This window comes from Schistocerca nitens, chromosome 4 (assembly GCF_023898315.1).
Source record: "Schistocerca nitens isolate TAMUIC-IGC-003100 chromosome 4, iqSchNite1.1, whole genome shotgun sequence".
NCBI classification, from domain to species: Eukaryota; Metazoa; Arthropoda; class Insecta; order Orthoptera; family Acrididae; genus Schistocerca; species Schistocerca nitens.
Window position 1 is genome coordinate 801,414,581 of NC_064617.1, and position 23,992 is coordinate 801,438,572.

General features: G+C 42.3%; 1 protein-coding gene across 1 annotated transcript in view; it reads left to right on the plus strand.

Moving 5' to 3' along the window:
* The window catches only part of LOC126251686 (sialin-like), a 109,101-nt gene extending 85,332 nt beyond the window's left edge, over positions 1-23,769 (plus strand). The window contains exons 9-11 of the mRNA XM_049952273.1: positions 4,851-4,971; positions 19,897-20,024; positions 23,427-23,769. Of these exons, the coding sequence (XP_049808230.1) occupies positions 4,851-4,971; positions 19,897-19,994 (219 nt within the window). The 3' untranslated portion in view covers positions 19,995-20,024; positions 23,427-23,769. The remainder of the gene's footprint in view (positions 1-4,850; positions 4,972-19,896; positions 20,025-23,426) is intronic.
* Positions 23,770-23,992: the final 223 nt, after the last annotated feature.

A 23,992-nucleotide genomic window follows, 5' to 3' on the forward strand; every position in this document is an offset into this window, starting at 1 on the left:
TGATTGGCAGTTGTGAACTAGTGTGAGAGGAAGTAGGCGGAGCCTCTGCATATTTAAGCTCATGTTCAGCACTCATAACCATCAGTTGACTTCGTAGCAGCTGAGGAGAGCTCAGCCTACTTCCTCCAATGAAGCCATGGGTATAATATGTTTTATTTTATCTTGTTAAAATTTTGTCGTCATTAGACACTTTTCATTTTATCTTAAGATTGAACTCTCTTATTTTCTAAAACTAATTCACAGATCTGAAGACGGTTATATAATTATATAACCGAAACCGGTCACCTATGTTACTGAGACATAAGTGTTGTGATCAAGACTGAACTTTAGTTAAAATACAAAAATGTAGAACTACGTAAATTGCGTATAGATCACGGCTACTATTGCGAAATGCAGTATTTGTGACTGTCACAGCAGAAGGACTGACCCGACATATTGAAAAGTCAAAACAACCTTTGATGAAATTAAAAGCAAGGCTGGTAACATTAATATTCCAATGGTAATTACACTGTTAGATGCAGAGGAGAGAGCAAATAGATGGAAAGAGCACACTGAAGGCCTCTGTGAGAGGGGAAGACTTGTCTCATGACGTGTTGGACGAAGAAACAGGAGTCCATGGAGAAGAAAAGGAGATGCAGTATTAGAATCAGAATTGAAAAGAGCTTTGCAAGACTTAAGATCGAATAAGGCAGTAGGGATTGATAACATTCTACCGGAATTTCTAAAATGATTGGGCGAAGGATAAAAAAGATGCAATCGCCATCCCCGAATTTCTCTTCAACAGTGGGAAGCAAGAACGTGCTTAAAACGTCATTGTAGGTCTGTGTTCTGATAGTGCCAAGCAAAACAACAAGTGGTGCAAGCTCCCTCCATGAAAAAATGACCACACCATAATACTACCCTCTCCGAATTTTACTGTTTGCACTACACTCGCTGGCGGTGTTATATACAATGTATGAGTCTGGCGATATACTTTCTCACATCCGGAAAAACATCATCCACACAATTCCGAAGACAGCAAGAGCCGACAAGTGCGAGGACAGCTCATGCATCCAAGTTGTTTACAAGAATAATGTACAGGAATGGAAACGAAAATTAAGGATCTGTAGGATCTTTAGGAAAGGTAAAGACAGCAGAGAGGCAATCCTGAATCTACGCTGGATCAAGACTGAAGAAAAATCAAGACACGGTCATAGGATTTGTCGACCTGTAAAAGGCGTTCAACACTGTCAAATGAAACTTCCTGGCAGATTAAAACTGTGTGCCGGACCGAGACTCGAACTCGGGACCTTTGCCTTTCGCGGGCAAGCTTCTGCGAAGTTTGGAAGATAGGAGACGAGGTACTGACGGAATTAAAGCTGCGAGGACGGGGCGTGAGTCGTGCTTGGGTAACTCAGTTGGTAGAGCACTTGTCCGCGAAAGGCAAAGGTCAAGAGTTCGAGTCTCCGTCCGGCACACAGTTTTAATCTGCCAGGAAGTTTCATATCAGACCACACTCCGCTGCAGAGTGAAAATCTCATTCTGGAACACTGTCAAATGGTGCAAGGTGTTCGAGATTCTGAGATAAACAGGGATAAGCTAAAGGGAGAGACGGATAGGAAAAATTAGTGGGAACCAAGAACGAAGTGCTCAGATTAAAAAGGGTGTAAGACCGGGATGTAATCTTTCACCACAACTGTTCAATCTGTACATCGAAGAAGCAGTGATGGACACAAAAGAAAGGTTCAGGAGTGGAATTAAAAATCAAGGTGGAAGGATATGAGTGATACGATTCGCTGATGACATTGCTATCCTGAGTGAAAGTGAAGAAGAATTACATGATCTGCTGAATCGAATGAACAGTCTAATAAGCACAGAATATGGACTGAGAGTAAATCGAATAAAGACGAAAGTAATGAGAAGTAGCAGAAATGAGAAATACTGAGAAACTTAACATCACAACTGGTGATCGCGAAATGGATGAAGTTAAGAAATTCTGCTACATAGGCAGCAAAATAACCGATGACGGACAGAGCAAGGAGGACATGAAAAGCAGACTAGCACTGACAAAAACGGCATTCCTGGCCAAGAGAAGTCCACTAGTATCATAAGCCTTAACTTGAGGAAGAAATTCCTAAGAATGTACGTTTGGAGCACAGTGTTTTATGGCAGTGAAACACAGACGATGGCAAAACCGGAAAAGAAGAGAATCGAAGAATTTGAGATGTGGTGCTACAGAAGAATGTTGAAAATTAGGTGGATTGTTAAGGAATGATATTCTCTGGAGAATCGGTGAGGAGAGGAATGTACGGAAAACATTGACAAGAAGGAGGGACAGGGTGGAAGGATATCTGTTAAGACATCCCAGAGTAACCTCCATGGTGTCAGAGGGAACTGTAGAGGGTAAAAACTATAGAGAAAGACAGAGATTGGAATACATCCACTTGAGGACGTAGGTTGCAGTTACTACTCTGAGATGAAGAGGTTGGCACAGGAGAGGAATTCGTGGTGGGCCGTTTCAACCCAGTCAGAAAACTGTTGACTCAAAAAAATTGATGCACCCAGAATTTCTTCCTAACTTTCGTCGTTTTGCTTCTTTTATCCAGCAAAAAAAGTAAAATCATATTTAACAGATTGTATGGTGCCGCGTGCTTCCCGACTGTGGCGACGTAAACGTGATGTTTCCTGATCACAGATATTTTAGTCGTGTCTTTTCCAACAGTCAAAGCAAGCCGAAATAAAGGGAAGGCTCTGGTCGGAAATGCCACGGTGCAAAGCTGATTGGTGTTGGCACAGTAAGATGCGATGACTGCTTCCATCGTGACTTTATAGTGCTGGACATAACGCATTGCTAGCGAGACGTCTGGTATGAGCGACGCTATTGCACAGCACTTGACGAGAAATTTAGGCTGCAATCAAAAGATGCGGCCATTTATGTCACATATATTGATACTCGCAAACTCAGTCATCAGAACATATAGGTTACTTTCCGTTGATCCAGACTCATGAGATTTGGAAAGAAGGAAGGTTCACAGTATAAGTAAAGGCAATAATCCGAAATTGTTAATTTGCAATTATATCACAGGAAAAAAAATTACTTTTTGTCATTTGATATCCGCCTTCAACGTGAAATTAAAACATTCTCGAATGTCTTGGAATCCCTGGGACTGATAGCTTGCCACTATAAACGTCGATAACTGGCAAACTTCGTCAATATCCTCGATTCCCGAAATGGATGAACTGTCTACGTACGCGAGTCCTACTCGCACCTGACCAGCGTTTTGTCCGATGTGCTAAATTTTCTGAGAATAACGCTCCAGATTTGGGGGGGGGGGTAACTTGATCTTTAATGTGCTTATTACGTACTGTTGCATGCTTGTGTTATTATATTTCTTATTCTGATACGAGGCGTGTTTTTTAAGTAAGTACCGTTTTGAAATTAAAAAAAGACGTGCTAAGATATCTCAATAATTTTATTTTTACATGAAAGCCTGTACCTCAATCTACGCGCTGACGCCATTACAGTCTGATTCTTCCTTGTTTACGTTGTGTACTGAGTAAGATGCCTCCGATAATCGTGAGTGCCGCCGACTGTGAAGTACGGGCTGTTATAAGATTTCTTAGTGGTAAAGGCCTAAAAGCGATCGATATTCATCGTGAGATCTGTGCAGTTTACGGAGAAAACATGATGGAATGGTAAGAAAGTGGGAGAGAGCATTTAAAGATGAGTTCACAAGCCGCGCGGGATTAGCCGACCGGTCTCAGGCGCTGCAGTCATGGACTGTGCGGCTGGTCCCGGCGGAGGTTCGAGTTCTCCCTCGGGCATGGGTGGGTGTGTTTGTTCTTAGGATAATTTAGCTTAAGTAGTGTGTAAGCTTAGGGACTGATGACCTTAGCAGTTAAGTCCCATAAGATTTCATACACATTTGAACATTTTTTTGGCCACACAAATGAAACTTTGATGCAGGAAGTGGCCAATAAGGTGAGAAAAAACAGACGCTTTACGATTTCCTGCTTGCGAGATGACTTTCCTAATGTTTCTCGTAGTGTTTTGTATGGCATTGTGACCGAGCACTTGAATTACCGAAATTGTGCGCACGTTGGGTACCGAAAATGTTGACGGATGTGCACAAAACCAAACGTTTAGACAGTGCATTGACTTTCCTTGAGCGGTACCACAACGACGGTGATGATTTCTTAAGTCAAATTGTTACGGGCGATGAAACATGGGTGGCGTACGCCACACCAGAATTAAAGCAACAGTCCATGGAAGTTGAGCAAGGGCATCGTCTTGCTGCAATAAAATGCTAGTCCGCATGTGGCGAATCAGACCAAAAATCTCATCACATCTTTTCGATGGGAAACTCTAGATCGTCCTCCGGACAGCCCCGATCTTGCGCCCAGTGACTACCACCTGTTCCTGCACTTGAAGAAACACCTGGGCGGTCAGCGTCTTCAAGACGATGACGAAGTCAAAACAGTGGTGATGCAGTGGATAACAAGTCAGGTGGCAGACTTCTATGAGGAAGGTATTCAAAAACTAGTACAGCGTTACGAGAAGTGCCTCAATATTGACGGGAATTACGTAGAAAAGTAGATTAAGGTACAGGCTTTCAAGTAAAAATAAAATTATTGAGATATCTTAGCACGTCTTTTTTTTAAATTTCAAAACGGTACTTACTTAAAAAACAGGCCTCGTAGGTCTGATAATGGTTATGCTGTTCAAGGTTAGAGTAAAAACTATAGGTAAATTATGCCGCTGTAGAAAGGTGAAGACAATCTATGAATGTTAGTGATTTAATATTAATAAATTAGTGAGTCGAAATACTACAGAACCTGCCACACAGCCGATGTTCTTCTGATGCTGGCAGCAAACGCGGTGGGCGTGGAACTCTGTGTTCTACGTGACGGCGGCGCTCGCAGCCGTGAACTACACCGTCTACGCCGTCTTCACCAGCGCCGATGTCCAGCCCTGGAATGAGCCTCCCCCAGGTGAGTGGCTGCCTCACGAACTCAGTGGCCCAGCAACACGAAATATCTGTCGTTTCGAAAAGGACATAGCTACCAACGTTCTCTGTATCTAATGCCACGATATTTCTTTGTTGACAAAACTGACGAATTTCCCGATAACCAGCAGTGCAAAATGTCTACGAACGCACATAACACGGTGAGAAAGCCAGATTGTCAACCATTAATACGAAAGGCGTTCATTAATGGCCGAGTGCGCCAACATTTAACCGCGGTTAAGTCAGTATATAATCCTGTTCAACGCAAAATTCTGGTGCACCAACATCGATCTGACTCTTGATGAACTGTGGTATCGTGTTGAAGCTGCATGGGCAGCTGTACCTGTACACGCCATCCAAGCTCTGTTTGACTCAATGCCCAGACGTATCGAGGCCGTTATTACGGCCACAGGTGGTTGCTCTGGGTACTGATTTCTCTGGATCTATGGACCCAAATTGCGTGAAAATGTAATCACATGTCAGTTCTAGTATAATATATTTGTCCAATGAATACCCGTTTATTATCTGCATTTCTTCTTGGTGTAGCAATTTTAATGGCCAGAAATGTATTTCTGATAACTTAACCGCTGTTATATAAAAGCGAATAGGTTCCACTAACACTGAAAAGTGCAATAAACAATTTGGCACCACCAGTGGTAATTAGAAATAGGCTTGCTCATGACTTACTGTTTATACCAGAGGCGTTCAATAAGTAATGCAGAATGCTTTTTTTTCCTTTTTTTTTTTTTTGAAAGCAGGTTGGTTTCATTCAGGATCCCAACACACTATATTATTACCCACTCTTTTGGCTACAAAACCCAATTTTTCCAACATAATCTCCGTTCAATGTGACGGCCAAAGTAAGTTAAACGAGGGAATCGACCGCGGTTACATTTAACCGGTGCTCTTTCCCAGTTTTCTCGACGTAACCTCTGTTTTAGAAGCATACGCTATTAAGATGGCGGCGCGTTTTGATGTTACGGATGGCACTGAGGAATTTTTATACCTTGACCATTTAAATCGTGGCCAAATCCGTGCTGGAGTGATTGTGGAAAGGGGAAACCCTTTTGAAGATTATAGTGACAGGAAGTTTGGAGAGAGATTTCGTCCGTCAAAAGAAACAGTGTGGTGGTTATTAAACCAAATTCATGATAGGTTAGAATTTCCTACTGATCGCAATAACCCTATTTCGCCGATGAACAGACTTTTGATTACTTTAAGGGCAAATACAACAGGTGCAATCAACATTCTTATTGGCGACAACAGTAATGTACATCGTACAACAGCACAATGAATCATCAGTGATGTATCAGACATCATAGCATCAATGTCTCCTCGCTTTATAAAATTTCCTACAAGAGAAGTGCGCACTGTGGTGTATGATTTTAGTCAGTTGGACCGATTCCTTGGCGTTCTTGGTACATTGGATTGTACCCATATGAGAATTCAGTCTCCTGGAGGACATAATGCGGAACTTTTCCACAATAGGAAATCATATTTTTCCTTTAACTGTCAAACCATTAGTGATCACAATTTGTTAATGAGAGACATTGTCGCTCGATGGCCGGGCTCTGTGCACGACACTACCATATTTCTCAAATGCGCTCGCTGAGCTCAATTTGAAAACGGAGAAATACCACAAGGTCACTTACTGGGAGACAGTGGTTACGCATGTAGATCCTACTTGTTAACTCCACTTTTAAATCCGCAAAATGAAGCAGAGCATCGGTATAACAGGTCTCATATTAAAACTAGAAACACTGTTGAGGGAAAATATGGCTTGTGGAAGAGAACATTCCCCATATTATCTGTAGGAATAAGATGTAATCCACTGAAAACAATGTCAATAATTGTGGGTACGGCTGTCTTGCATAATATTGCGAGGAGTACAAGCAGTGAAGAAACACCAGCAGATCCAGAAATTTCTCGACTATTAAGTCAGTTACGTGACGAGAGAGGCCCCAACATTGAAGATAACGAACCTGTGCTACCTGGACAGCAGATGTATCGTGACGACACATTACCAGGAAGAGCAGTTCGCCGTGCTATAATTAATGAACATTTCCTATAAGGTAACATAAATTCAGACATTGTTCAGAATGAAAAATTACGATTATAGTTACGGTATTTCGCTGTATTTTTTAATTTTTTCGATTATTTCAGCATGTAATCTATTTTTTCTGTTATCTAGGGAACACAAAAGTACTCACTGAACTGGGTGTGCGATGAGAAATTCAGTGGTACTCCAATAGCACTTTCAAATTTCAAACTAAAAGCCAGAGTGTGCCATATCCTATGCTTACGATGAACGCAGAAAAGTTATTAATTTATGAGTAAACTTACAAGGAGCAGAATTAAATTGCGCCTCCACATGGGACCACATTGCCTATTTTTCTTTTAACAGCAACCGTCAGTTTTCTTATTTTCAAGAACGGATGCGTATGCACCCACCAGTTCAAGAAGTACATCTACCTCGTACTTCGAGAAATTCGGAGTTTTTCTTTTGTTCTCCATTATTCTCCAAAAAAACGAACAGATCGGAAATATTTACCGAGGTACATATACACACTTCTGCTTGTCGACGGAAAACACAACAAAGAGAGAATGTGGCACCAGCGATTGTCTGTGCAATTGCATGTTTACGAACATCTTTGCGTCGTCAGGGCACGTTCCATTGCAATGTACAGAGTTTACCGAAGTCAAATGCACGGTTGGCTGACGATTGTTTTCTGACCAGCGATTAACGTTGGTGCACTGCAGAAACATTTTAAACACTACTTACTTTTAACGATGATCGCGGGACCTTGGTTATCATGCTTTTTGATCGGGGTTGGTGCACTCGGCCATAAGTAATGAAACATATTTCTCCTCTCGGCCAATTTCAGTTTAACAAATCCGGAATATTTTTGTGGGGCATCGAGGAATATTCCCGCTTCAGCACCCATAGTTTCACGAAGTTCCGAAAGGTGACGCACTATACGTAGTCCTCAAGATGGCGTCTGTGACGGAGATGTGTTCCAAGCATAGAGCTGTCATACAGTTTCTTCTGGCGCAAAACGAGAGCATCGCAGATGTTCGTAGACGCTTGCAGAATGTATACGGAGACCTGCACTGAGAGTCGCAAACCCGTCCGATCTCCCGCGTACCGGCCGGTCGCACACAACTGTGACTCGGACAATGTTGGAACGTTCGGACTGTAGGCTCATTCGAGATGATCAACGGATCACAGTCAAATACCTCGCTGCTCAACTGGACGTCTCCGTTGGTAGTGCTGACACACTCGTCCACCATTTGGGCTACTCAAAAGTATATGCCAAAAGGGTTTTTCGCCGTCTAACAGAAGATCATAGAGAGCAACGAAGGATCATCTGTGTGGAATAGCTACAGAAGAATGCTGAAGATTAGATGGGAAGATCACATAAATAATGAGGAGGTATTGAATAGAATTGGGGAGAAAAGGAGTTTGTGGCACAACTTGACTAGAAGAAGGGATCGGTTCGTAGGACATGTTCTGAGGTATCAAGGGATCAACAATTTAGTACTGGAGGGCAGCGTGGAAGCTAAAAATCATAGAGGGAGACCAAGAGATGAATACACTAAGCAGATTCAGAAGGATGTAGGCTGCAGTAGGTGCTGGGAGATGAAGAATCTTGCACAGGATGGAGTAGCATGGAGAGCTGCATAAACCAGTCTCAGGACTGAAGACCACAACAACAACAACAACAACAACGACATTGAAATCCTGACTGAAACCAACCTGCTTTCAGAAAAATACAAACAAAAAAAGCATGCTGCATTGCTTATTAAACGCCTCTCGTAAAACAATAAGCCATAAGGAAGCCCATTTCTAATCACCACTGGTGGTGCTAAATTGTTTATTGCACTTTGCAGTGATAGTGGAACCTATTCGCTTTTATATAAGGGGTTAAGTTATCAGAAATATTTGTTTCTCAGTATTATTAACAGATTATTAACACGTAATCAACTTGGATTAATAGCTGATGGCAATGGTAAGAGCCTTGAAAAGAGGCTATAAGGTGAATATTAAAAAGATAAACCAAGGGTAATGGAATACAGTCTAACTAAATCAGGGGTTACTGAGGGAATTAGATTAGGGTACGAGACACTAAAAGTATTAGAAGAGTTTTCTTATGTGGGCAGTAAAATACGAACGATGGCTGAAGCAGAAAGGTTAAAAAATGAAACTGGAAATAGGAAAGATGGTGTCTGAAAAAGAAAAAAAATTGTTGACATCGAATAAAAATTTAAATATTACGAAGGATTTACAAAAGGTATTTGTCTGGAGTCTATCATTCTATGTATGTGAAACGTGGATAATAAACAATTCAGAAAAAAGAGTAGGAGCTTTATGATTGCGCTGCTAAAGGAGAATGCTGAAGATTATATGAGTGGAACGGATAACTGACAATGAGATACCGAGTCAAGTCGGGAAAAAAAGAATTTATGACAAAATTTATATGAAAGAGTGGATCGAGTCATCCAAAGAATCGTCTGTTTGATAATGGTGGAGCAAATCTGTGTGTGTGTGTGTGGGGGGGGGGGGTTAAATTGGAGACCAACTGAATAAATCGCCTTCAAATGTGAGTAACGGAAGTAGTCTGTAATAATTATGCAGAGATGAAGAGGCGTACACTGAACGAACTAACAAGGATAGCTGCATAAAATCAGTCTTCGGACTGAAGATCACAACACCGAATAACGGGGATGAAAATGTAACGTTCTTACACATTCCTGCGACTGTATTCTTACAGAGATGTGCCTTTGTCATCTTGTAGGGCTCTTATAATGGTGACAGGCATGATACTACACCTTCCTATACGTTCACTAATGAAATAATTGATAAATCATCGCAATTTGACAGGAGTAGTAGCTTCTACTGTTACGACCTGCTTTGCACCTTACCAAAAAGGGGGCCTATATGCAGCCATAAGTCTTTGATGATTTTCAAAATGCTGTAAAATGTACTAAAGTAAAATTTAAATCTACCGCGAATTAATATCGCTTGGAATTTTTTTTTCTATCAACGAATATTTGAACTGGTGAAAACCTTACAGTGTTCTGATTTTTGTGTTATTTGTAATATGAATGGTGGGAAAAATTGAAATATTAATTCATATTGAATTTAACTGACCTTGATGTTTAGTAACCTGCAAATGGCTAGCATGTAGCCACACCAGAAACAAGTCAGGTATGCATATTTTGTTAACCGACTCAGACCACAGCATTTAATTATAAGTCAGGTTGTTTAGCTAACTACGTAACTGCATGACAATATGTATATATACGTTGCTTATACATCCGTTTAAGGTCTTATGACATTAAAGATGTATCGCATATTTTTAATTAAATCTATGTCTTACGAGATTATTTTCTCAAAGATATTATTTATGGTTCAAAAAAATGGTTCAAATGGCTCTGAGCACTATGGGACTTAACATCTGTGGTCATCAGTCCCCTAAGGACATCACACACATCCATGCCCGAGGCAGGATTCGAACCTGAGTCCGTAGCGGTCACGCGGTTCCAGACTGAAGCGCCTAGAACCGCACGGCCACACCGGCCGGCTATTATTTATGGATTCTAGGTTATAATCGCAGAACTATGTTTCGGAGCATATTGTCTATGTATCACAGGAAATTTCATTTTCTACAACGTTCAGTGATTTACACCCTGCATTTTTTTAGTATGCTACTTCTTGGTGATGCGCGACTTAGTAAAGACATATCATGGATTTCTTCAATGAAATATTGGCAGTTTATTGAGATAAAATAATAATTCTGTGTGGTCCAACGGCCTGGTGCAAGTCTTTAAATTTTACGCCACTTTGACGACTTGCGAGTCCCTAACGAACCTCAGTAATCATACCGAGGAAAGGAAACCTACAGATTAGTGTGGAGTCCGAACCGCGGTCGTTCCTTGCGAATCTTCATATCGTTGCGTGATGAAGACGAAGTTAACGGAGGACAGAAGCATTCTATGGTCTTACCCCGATTCGATTACGCTACCTTTCGGTTTCCCAGCGGCTGCGTAACACTAGACCAACCGGACCGACTATTCGAATATCAGCGACCTAGCCCCACAATTTTTGAAATTAGAAGTTTGCCAGACGACTACACATAAACTACATTTTTCTGGTGCGACATTTAGGATATTTAATATTGGAGACTATAAAGAGCAGGAGTGGAATTTCTATCTTCAAGTGAATCGACTAGACTAACTTCCTGTTTGTAGCTACTGAGCTCGTAAGAGCTGCATTTAGGCCACCTACCAGACATGCACGTCTTTAGTTTCACTTATGCCTTCAGTGATTGGACGGTTAAAGGAAACAGAGAAAGGTTTAACATATTATAAATGCTTCATCGATCGTGATAATGCCCTTTTAGCAACACGACACTTGGAATTCGCCGATGTCGAAGACTTTACAGGCATCGAGAGCAACACATACGCCTGACGATGCCTGTACTGGCAACCCACCTTACTGCAGTGGCACGCACAGTAGTCGGCTCAACTGGCGTTTGAACTCGGGTTTTACTTACGAGCAACTGATGTCCTTGCAGTTCAGTCAAAATTTGCTCTGTTCTTGACAACTTGTGTAACATTTCTTCTTCGTGCCTCAACCTGTATTAAATAGGATTTATAACAAGTTTGTTTGCGTGGCCATCATCCACAGTAAGTTCATAATTTCGTTTCACAAATTTCAACGCCTTTGTTTACAGTGTACTTTATTTGCTCCAGACACCTAAAACTTTCAGCCAATCTCTGGCAGCTTTTACATCGACATTCAACTTTCTGCCCCCACCCCGACTAAGCACAGCCCAATCCCAATAATATCTAGAAAGAAATGCTCCTCAAAACATATTGAATGTAAAAAATATAATTCTGCTGAAGCTGAGCAAATATGGATTCATAAACCATGGTAGAATGAACCACGATTTCCTCGTAGCACAGTTCCCAGCACTCCAGTAGATAATTAAACATACAGCTTACAAAAAGAAAATATTTTTTCGATACTGAACAGCAGTTTGTAGATTGCCAGCTGGTGAATTTCAGTATTCAATATGGTTTGTCAATGATTTTTGGAAAGCATTGTTGTTATGCCTACAAGTAAATGACCGGTTGATACATTACGGTACGTCTTGAAACATGATTTCTAGGATTTTGTTTACTATTACAAACAGCGTATGGAAGCGATTACCACCAAACATTACACAATAATACGCATAAATTTCGGTGAGATACTTACTTAATCATATGGATTTACAGTGAAATCTTTCCTTTTCGCCCCTCCTCCAACATTCACATAAAGTTCTGTTTCGCTGTTTGCAGCTGGTTCTTCAAAGTTCTCGTCACCACGTAACTTTCTTAATACTCGCGACGACATCCTGGAATCAACTTTTGTAGACTGCTCATCCCTTAAAATATATATCAAATCATTGTGTTATCCACAAATCTAAAAAAAAAAAAAAAAAAAAATGGGTGTTCGGAACCTGCACATTTCCACAAACCACAACCACGAACTGATTTCTAAATTCTCCGCGAATACTTTACGAACGTGTTTAATATCTCTGCCTACTGACATTTCAGCAACAACAATCGACTTACACACGAGGATAGCACCTGAAGTTACTGATTTTAACATAAACGTCGAAATTTCAAAATATCTTGATCAGTCATCTATCACCCTTTCAAATTAGATATATAAGTATGTAAATACCTGTATTAACGATATTTTTTCTTGTTCGTAAATTGTAGGATAATCCCATGAATGTTCCATACGCTTGTAAAAGTGATTCTCGGATAAGTAAAAGCCCCGACTTTCGGCAGTTACCTTGTGTATCTTCTTCCTGAGAACAATAATGGAAAGTAGTCGCTCTGTACATACGAAACTAATAAGTCCCTGCAGTTCTTCGAACAGCAGAGTCAATTGATTTGGGTACCAATAAACATGTCACCGTACTTATTTTTGCGGATGAACACTTGGACAAATGTAGATGGAGAATTAGCTCCACTGACTTTTTAATGATATATTATTTGATGGATGTCCAGCGATATATAATAAACCCTGCAGCACATTGTTTCTGCCAGAGTTATCTCTAGATGCCTTCGCAACCTGATCGCCATTTTTATACGATCTTCAGTGTCATAGAATACGAGCAACTTATAACACACACTTGTTTTGACTCATACTTCTAAGAACAGAGAGGTTTATGGACCTGTGAACACGCAGTGACATGGACGGGCAACACTCTTACACACACACACACACACACACACACACACACACACACACACACTGCGATAGAGAGAGACCTGTAATGAACAGTCATTAGATTTCATCATATACACTGTGCAACAGAAGTAAAGGGTCGCTTTTTCGAAGTCCTATAATTCTCACTTTGTGACGCAGAAGTTTGAAAATTGCCTTAGAGGTGCCTACAAGCTTCCTCTACTGTGCTGCAAAAGCGTGGCGCTTGAAACAGTAAGGTCTCAACACAGGCGAAAGAAAGGCCAGAGCTCAAAAGTTCACGTGACGTGCAAAGTGGGTTATTCATGTCCCATTAGCACCAAATTTCACCACAATTTTGACCGACACCGCCGTGAACGTGTCACATGATGGGAAGGTCGTCACACCTGTCTTAATCACCACTTGTTTTGGCGCCTCTGTGACGGAGGTCAGAACTGCGACGGCCAGTGTTGGAATCACGCGGTTTTTTATAAGTCGCCGAGGGAAATATTTCAGACACACTGTCGCTCAGAATCGACTCGAAAAGGCCTCAGGGGGTGACATAAAGGGCGTCAGTGAAATTACCCCTTTCCTTGGTACGATGATTCCCACACATTTCGAGGTCGAGAATGACAGTTTGCAGTGAGTTGAGAAATCTTTGGTACTTATGTTTCCCTGACGCTTCAACCCTTCTCTAAGGACATCGTGGCCGTGCAGAGGCGTCAGAAAAGGGGGTGGATATGGCTCAGAGGGACTGTGACGACGTTCCCATCGTGTGACAAGCCCACGATGGCGTTGGGTAAAATTGCGGTCAAATTTGGTGTGAGTGTGGCATCATCGACCCACGTTGAACTTCTGAGCCCTGGCCTCTTTCTCGCATGTGTCAGGACGTTGATGTCTAAAGCATCGGTGGGGCCGAATGTGGTGTCGCAGGGCGCCACATTTTTGCACCATTACAGACAGAGGTTGTAGACACCTTTGTGCCAAATCACAAACCTATGCGTCGCAGTGGGAAATAACTAAGGGTTACCCTCCATTCAGAGGCTGTTGCACGCAGCGACCGTTATTTTGATTTGTAAATAATAGATTTCAGCTATCAGTCGTCCTTTGGAATTTTTATTGGCAGATCTAGATTTTGGCTAGCAACTAGCCATTCTCAATGCACTATCCTTTTTTGGTCAATGCGTGTAATGCCTGTTGATCTGGCTTTGTACACAGTCCATGAACTGTGTACAAAGCCAGACCAACAGGCATGAACTGTGTACAAAGCCAGACCAACAGGCATTACATGCATTGACCAAAAAAGGATAGTGCATTGAAAATGGCTAGTTCCTAGCCAAAATCTAGATCTGCCAATAAAAATTCCAAAGGACGACTGATAGCTGAAATCTATTACTTACCAAATAACTAAGGGCTTTCGAAAGAGTGATCTTTCAATTTCGCTGCACAGTATACTTTGTTAGATTGGAAACACTTACGTAAACAAATCAAGTAAAAAGAGGGACATCAAGTGAACACACAGTTACGACACAAGTCACAGTTCTCGTTATAAAATCTGCAGGTAGTGCCAGACTAATAGTTGTGTTCTACAACAATGAGCTTACAAATATGTAAACGGCGAAAAAAAAAATCGCTATGCAAGAGGTAGTGCTGTACACGGTTAAACTGTTAGGAAGTTTCGAATCGGCACACAATCCGCAACAATATGCTAGTTTAGTTTGGGAAAAGCTGTGTCTCAGCTTTTCAGAAATGATCATCAGACTATATTCTACAACTTCTTTCTCAGTTCTGCACGTCACGTTTCATTCGCTTACTATTGTTTTTTCTGAACACAAATACATCCGAGTTCGTGTTTTACAAGACAGAATTCCTACTTTATTTAACAATAGTCCTCTCAGACATCGCAACCATATTTTGAAATATATAGAGATCGTCAAACACTGAAATCGAATAATCCCATCATTTACTCGTATACACATAATAATTCTGACGGAAATTCACGGATGCGACCCTGGCGATCTTCAGTGATATATGTACGTCGCGATACTTTCGGGGTGTGCCCAGCAGACGTTGCATGGGAAACAATTGCATGTGATACAGAGTACGTGTTCATGCTTCGTGGTGGTCTGTGCATGTTATTACAATTACATCAAGTTCTACACCTATACGCCGCAAGCTACTGCATGATGTGTGGCAGAGGATACGTTGTCCCCCACTGCGATTTCCCACCTTCCTCTTCCAGCCACGAATGGTGCGCAGGGAAAACGATTGTTGGGAAGCCTACGAACGGTTTAGAATCTCTCTGATCTTGCTTTCATGGTCTGTTGGCGAAATCCACTTAGGAAAAAGTAATATGTCGGTTGACTCTTCTAAGGAAAGCACGCTCTCAGTAATTTAACAGTAAGCTCCACCAATATGCACAATGATTCTTTTGTAGCTTCTGCTACTGGAATTGGGTGAGCGTCTTTGTGATGCATTCGCACTTAGTAATCGAATCTGTGGCGAAATGCGCTGCTCTTCTTTCGTTCTTCAGTATTTAATGCATCAATCCTACCTAGTAAGAGTCACAGACTGACGAATAATTCTCAAGTATGGCCGAACAAGGATTTTGAGAGCCACCTCTTTTGTATGTGGATTATACTTCCCAAGTATTCTTGCAACGAATCTCATTCTGGCATGCGCTTTTTCTAACAATATTTTTATGTCGTCGTTCCACTTTAAATCGCTCCGTACTCATACCCCCAGCTATTTAATGGATGCGACTGCTTTCAGTGACTATTTGGCAACTGTGCAGTCACACAATAATGGGTGTGAACGCCTATTTATAGGCAATATGTTACTCCAAAAGAAATCCACACTATTTTTGTAAAAGTACATTTTCATTCTGCATGTGTGAGAGTTTTACTGTGTTTAGATAAATCCTTCCCGCTTGTTTTCAAACTTAGTTCAACCTGTACCCGTGAGTGGCGCCGTCACAGCATGTCTTCAAGATGGCTGCTACACTTGACGTTCGTCAGAAGCAACGTGCTGTCATAGAATTCCTGTGCTGTGAAAACGAGACAGTGGGAAACATCCACAAGAGGTTGAAAAGGGTGTATGGAGATGCTGCTGTCGATCGCAGTACAGTTAGTCGGTGGGTAAGTAAGTTACGTGATGAAAGCGGGCACGGCAATATTGAGGATTGTCCTTGCAGCAGCAGGCCTCGTACTGCACACACTCCAGACAAATTGCAGAGAGTTAACGAATTGGTGACTGCTGACAGACGCATCACAGTGAACGAATTGTCACGCTACGTTGGGATGGGGGAAGGAAGTGTTTGCAGAATACTGAAAGTGTTTGCGTTAAAAAAGGTTTGTGCCAGGTGGGTTCCCAGTATGTTGACAGTGGCTCACAAAGAAACAAGAAAAACGGTATGCGCCGAACTTTTGGAACAGTACGAGAATGGCGTAGATGAATTTCTTGGAAGAATTGTGACAGGTGATGAAACATGGCTCCATCATTTTTCATCAGAGACGAAGAGGCAATCAATGGAGTGGCATCATCCAAATTCACCCAAGTAATAAAAAAAATCAAAACCACACCTTCTGCTGGAAAAGTTGTGGCTACGGTGTTTTTCGATTCCGAAGGACTCTTGCTTGTGAACATCAGGCCAAGTGGAACCACCATAAATTCTGATGCATATGTGACGACACTGAAGAAACTTCAAGCTCGACTGAGTCGTGTTCGACCACCCAGCAAAAGCACGATGTTTTGGTGTTGCACGACAATGCACGGCCACATGGCAGTCAAAAAACCATGGAAGCGATCACAAAACTCGGATGGACAACACTGAAACACCCGCCTTACAGTCCTGACCTGGCTCCATGTGACTGTCATCTCTTTGGGAAACTGAAAGACTCTTCGTGGAACAAGGTTTGGAGATGATGACTGCCTTGTGCACGCTGCCAAACAGTGGCTCCAACAGGTTGGTCCAGAATTTTACGGTGCGGGTATACAGGCGCTGGTTCCAAGATGGCGTGAGGCAGTTGAGAGGGATGGAAATTATGTGGAGATATGAAGATATTGTTCCTAAAGGATGTATCTATACACTGTAAAACTTTCAAATATGTAGAATAAAAGATGGATTTAAAAAAAATAGTTTGCATTTCTTTTGAAGTGACCCACGTACATTTGTTTATACTGAAAGACCACTGCCAACCTGTACAACAAGCGTCGGGATCTCTGCTAGTCTTCCTGCTTTTCCGTACAATTTTCTAGCGTTACTACTTCTCTACGCACAACAGCAACAGCCTCATGGATCGTCTGAAGTTACCTAGCAGGTCATTTATACAAGCGCGTGGTGGAAAGTAATGCTTCCGAATGTTTTATGTAAAACTTCATAAAGATTTTTAAATAATAGAAACCTTTTAAGATTCTATATCTTTACTTTTCGTGTCTACGTAATTATTTCTTAAGTCACCCTGGCGAGGAACACATTTCTCACAACGAGAGACGAGTTTATTAATACAGTCACTGTAGAATGTTTGACTTTGTTGACGGAGCCACAATGTCACCTCTGATTGCGCCGCTTCATAGTTATCAAAATTAAGTCGCAGAAAGTGTTCTTTAAGTTTTCGAAACATGAAAGTCGGATGGGACCAAGACGGGACTGTATGATGAATGATCGATGACAGGGCACGCAAGGCAGCGCATTGCTGTAGATATTGCAGCACTCGAGTGTGATCTGGCATTGTCATGCTGAAGCAGAGGGTATGGACTAACTTTTCGAATTCGTGCTTTCAATGATCTGAGATTTTCTAACGCGTCACCATACTTACGTTACACACCACCATGTTACATACTACAATACGGAGCCCTCTAGCGGCGAAGGGTTGCCACTTTCGCCAGTGAAACGGAAAGGTCGACTGAATAATATGCATGCCATGTAGTACCTTGGTCCATACTGCGAACAGAATAAAAAATTCGGAGACCTTTTTTCACCGCGCTCTCGTACCTACACTGATCAGTCAGGACGTTATGGCCACCGGCCTGGTAATCGGTGTATCCATCTCTGACAAGGATAACAGCGGCGACGCGTCGTGGCATGGAAGCAGTGAGACCTTGGTAGGTCGCTGGAGGAAGATGGAACCACATCTGCACACACAAGTCACCTAATTCCCGTAGATTGGGGTGAGGGGGACGATGAGCTTTGACGCTATGTTCAATCACATCCCAGATGTATTCGATCGCGCTCAGTCTGGCGAGTTGGGGGCCAGCACATAAACTGGAACTCAATAATGTTTTCTTCAACCACTCCATCACACTCCTTGCCTCATGACATGGCGCATTACCTTGTTGGAAAATGGGACGGCCGTCAGAAAACTTGATCGTCATGAAGGGATGTAAGTGGTTTGCAACCAGTACGATACCCCTTGACCGTCATGGTGCCTTGCACGAGTTCCATTGGACCCATGGATACCCATGTGAATGTTCCCCAGGGCATAATGGAGCCGCTGCCAGCTTGTCTCCCTCTCACTGTACAAGTGTCAACTAGCTGTTCGCCTGGAAGACGACGGATTCGCGTCCTTCCATCGGCGTAATGAAGAAGGTATCGTGATAGGTCAAATCTTGCAACGCTCTGCCACTCTGCCAATGTCCAGTGACGAGCGTCAGTACCTATTTCAGTCGTAATTGCCAATGTCACGGTGTTAACACTGTCACATGCATGGGTCGCCGGCTACGGAGGCCCATCGTTTGGAGTGTTCAGTGCGCTGAGTGTTCAGACACACTTGTACTCTGCCCAGCGTACAATTCGGGTGTTAGCTCCACCACAGTTCGCCGCCTGTCTTGTTTTGCCAGTCTGCCCATCCTATGACGTCCGACATCTGTCTGAACTGCGACGTCTGGACGTGGTTTCACCACGGTTTCGGTATGTGCTGAACACACTCGCCATAGCGCTTCTCGAATACCCGAGAAGTTGTGCAGTTTTCGAAACGTTCATACCGAGCCTCCGGGCCATCAGAATCTGCCCTTGGTCAAATTCAGATAGATCGCGCTCCTTCCCCATTCTGCACATGGACAGCACGCTCCCTGATACCACATGCACCATGAATATGTATTTCTAGCAGTCATTCCTCGCCCGGTAACGTTGCTATCGCCTGGACGGGTCTATATGGATAGTAGGTCGGTTGTCAATGTTCTGGCTGATGAGTGTATATCGTGAAAAGTACTGGTTCTATAACACGTCCTCGGGTCACCCCCGAAGCTAATTTTACGTCTGAAGGTTTCTCTCCGTTAAGAATACATGCTGTGTTCTCTTGGTAGGAACTCTTCAGTCCAAAGTGTCCTGTTGCTCTGAACTCTCGTATTTTGTTTTCTAGACGACAGTTCGGAACTGTTTTAGCCATTACAATGAAGACAGAAAGCCAGTGACGTAAATTCCAGAATTTCGTCAGATAGTCAGTTGGTAGACACCCTTATGATCGTTAGCATTATCGGCTACTGCGTTTAGCTTAATCAGACCCTTGTAGGTTATTTATTTATGTTCAGAGTCTACCATTCGTGGCCAACAATACATTTCTTACCATCTTCTGCTATGTAAAATGTAATGGTCTCAAGAAAAAAAAACAATCAAAATTTCAGCAAAAAATATAGTAAATTGATTTTTTTATCCTTTCACTCTTCCAGCAAAGGAATCCAAAGAAAGGAGCGAGTGCTGGACTGACAACGCGGCTTTTGAGTGTGACATCACGCGGCATACTGGACAAAAGCCAGCTATTCCTTAGTCTTCATCCACTGTGCAACAAATTACTGTGGTAAGTACGTAATTATAAATATCAAGCTTTTCCGTTGTCGTGTACAAGTGACCTACCTCATCTTCATAATCGACTGCCATTGTTTGTACTCCTGTTTTTTTATTCATTTTTTTAATATAAAACTAACTGGAAGAAATGTCGGCTAAAGTTGGGGAACTCCGCGTGCTTCCACACCTTATTCCTCATTCCACAGAATGTGTCGTGGCTCAGTGACTGCTTCAGCAACAGCGCCTCCTCGCGGTCGCTCAGCAGCAGCTAAACACAGCTTTATCCTCGCTGTCTTAATAAAGCTCGCTACGGAGTGAGTTTACTTCGTATAAGGCCGAAAATGCTTATAAGCTGCTCAAAAATGTTTTGTACCACCTTCGTTGTTTCCCTAGCTTGTGCTTTTTTTGTCGTCGGCCTTATTGTCGATTCTCTTTTAAAGGCAAGACATCGCTATGTAATGGACGAAAAAGAAATCCCGCAGTAGACAGCTTCGTATCCACTCTTCAGTCAATGCGGCGTTTTCTCACTGCTTAGTCTGTCATCAAGTATCGACGGATCCATTTCAAGTGCGGACAGAGCGTGTGCACTGTCATTTTACGGCAAGTAGAGTTTTCAACAGTGGATCTCGGCCACCACACTGGCGTACATTCGAAAACACAGCGGCTTTCGTGTGACACAAAGCACTGACATTTGCCTAGTAGCGATCTCCTGCCATTAACTACAACCGTTAATGAGCGCTGCCTAGAATTTATTGGTAGTAGATACCCAGAGGGGAATGCAACAGAATTAAATGCACAGTGTCTTTTTGGGGATAATTGGGAGGGCTGTATTCTCCCAAACAATATGCGATCAATTTGGCCTCTATACATCCACTATGAACGACTGTACGAGTCTCTTAGGAATGTGTTCATATTCTTTGGAGGTAACCGAGGGACTCCTGGGATGAAAACAGTATCAACGAGACTGGGTTCCCTTCGGCGACGACTGCAAGATTTGTCTGACGGCTGACAACAGTTCTAGAAAAATGTGGATGTAACCAGACAGCGATGTATGTCGGAGGTATGCTGTCCGACGAGTTCAGCACGCAAGCGGGTTAATCGTGTTTTGTGCCGGCGTCGTGTACAGACTACCAATCAGATACAGAACTAGTACGAACATAGTGTTGAGGGTTGCATACACTGCAAATCAACGCGATGCTGTTACCTTAGCGCTATACTGCCTTCCTTCCTACCTGCTGTAGCTGCACAATTATGACAAGTGAGAACACTACGTCTCCGGTCGCTTCCTACTCGTGGACTCGTTCCCCCGAACTAAATCGTGCAGACGTGGAAAGCTGTGGCGTAGCACTAAAGCACGGTGCACGGTATTGCTTTTGTAGAGTAGCACTGGCAGGAAGAAAACGATTCCCGGGATCAGATGGCCGCTAACGAAGCTGTATGAGACTGTAGAGGTGGTAAAATGAAAGTTCTGTGAGTCATTGTTTACAGCTGCAGATTTCCTCCATAAGAGAGTAACATCCGGAAAAAAGTTCGATTTACAGTCTACACTACAGAAGGAAAGCATACAAAGTTCAAGACGGAACAGATTAGAAGTGAAGTTCAGTATTCAGGGATATGACAGGAATGATCATATCAAACAAAAAAAAATTAAGTAATCATGGGCTCTAAAATGCGTACCTTAAAAATTAAGTTGTGAGCACTTGTTCATTGAAGAGTTGTGCTTTGAAGTAGCGAAAATCAACGAGTGCTCGTAGCTCTTAAGGTATGCCTTTTAGAGCACATGTTTACTGGATATTTTTTTCTTGTTTTGGTCCATACTACCATTTCCAAAAATATGGTAAGCAAACAGCTTGCAGTAGAAGAGATTCGTTTCGCAGCATCGAAGATCAAGAATTGGTCATAGCTCTTTAGGTATGAGTTTTAGAGCCCATGTTACTTGACTTTTTTTTGTTTAGAATGATCAGTCCTGTCATATCTTTATTGACCATCACTTCTGAAACACCCTGCATATATATTCCTCAAGAATGTGTTCATATTGTAAATACTAGGGCTATTCGGAAAGTAAGTTCCGACTGATCGCGAAATGGAAACCACTGTGATAATCAGAAATATTTTATCTGCAACAGTTAGCTACAGCTTCCAGTCACTGCTCGACATAGTCACCACTCCGACTTAGACATTTTTCGTAGCGTTGTATCAACTTTTCAATACCCTCGTCATAGAAGGCAGCCGCCTGTGCCTCCAGCCAATTCTCTACCCTCATCTGTAGCTCGTTGTCTGTTCAAAAATGTTGTCTTCATAGCCAGTAGTTAATGTGAGCAGAGATGAAACACAGAGGGAGCCAATTACGGGCTGTAGTGCGGGTGATCAAACACTTTCCATCGAAAACGCCGCAGGAGCATTTTCATTGCCCCTGCAGATTGCGACCGTGAATTGTCACGAAGTAGGAACCGTATGACAGCACTGTAATGTGGGCTGCATAACATCAGGCGAAACCTCTCACCTGGACGTCATACTTGGCGGGAGACACTACTTTCTATGCATCTTTATGTGCTCACCATGCGCTCAGAACTGAAAAGAGCGAAGTGATGCAACCGACAGGCATACTAGAGACACAGTCGAGCACATATGTGCAGAGCGTATATGTATATGTGTATACATATACAAGGTGGTCAGAAAATTTTGCAAAGGTCTTCCAGGGTAGATTGGGCTGAGAAATAACTGTTAATAAAATTCGATGCGTTACACAACTTCAACCGTCCCTTCATCATTACTAAATTGTGATCTGAGTCTGTATCTGCTCCAGGGTACACCTTATATACCAATACCTGATTTTGGTTTTCTGCCTATGATATAACTGAAATCTTCTGTATCTTTCGGCCTTATCCAAGTATACCTCCTCCTCTTTGATTCTTCAACAGAGTATTCGCGACTATAAGTTGATACGTTTTGCAGAACTCAAACAGTCTTTCTCGTCTCTCATTCCTTGTACCAACCCCATATTCTCTCGTGAAAGATGCTATCCCTAGATCACGGATGCATCTCTTCTTTCTGATTCACCCCAGTGTAATTATATTGCTGTAGCAAGTCATATACTTACCAAGTCCTGTTGATCTAGGTGTTTCACAGCTGTGCTACTCTTCTATCACTACAATTAATACTACGTTATTTCTGAAGATTACTCACAGGGGTCCAAATTTTATTCCTTTATTTCTCAGGACGTATAATGTCAAGGACTTGTATAGCTGCGAAACTGTCATCAAAGAAATCTTAGTTTGTCGTAATTCCTCTTACCATTGTTAGATGCCAGGTTAGTTCTACTTATTCCGATCGCTGTTCGGAGTTGTAGTACAACTTGTTTCTCACAAAGCTTTCAGGGCTAATAATGTATTTAATATTTCTATTGTTTCTGCAGCAATTCTCGCTATTGAAAAGAGAAACGTTGAGAGATATCGTGGTGGAAGTCGCAGAGATGGAGCGTTGACACTGGCGAGCGAAAACGTCATCACCCGGTGTGACGAAGATCTCTCTAGCGGTCACTGCAACTGTCGACTGGTAACAACGGCGATGCTTCGGCAGAGCAAACCCGACGCCACGAGGAAGTCGTCGATGCTTCCGCAACACCGTCTCCGCTGCCATCAGCCTGCGTCACGTTGCCTGGCAACGCCACAGTTGCCATTTTATTTATTTATTCATTCATTGTCATTTCTTGTGTTGCTACAGCAAGCCATTTAAAACAGAGGGTGGTAATGTGTACTATGGAATCGAATAAAGTAACTTATTGATGAATTATTAGCCTCAATGTTAATTTCCCGAACAGAAAAATGATTAATATAAAACACAAAAACAAAATAAACTTACTCGACAGGAACAACCAGTTAAGGAAGGGGTATAAACATCAGCCACAAATAACACATTTGTTACTATACTATTTAAACTCGACGATTAAGACTGTCGTCGAAAGGTCTGTTAGTTTCTTTG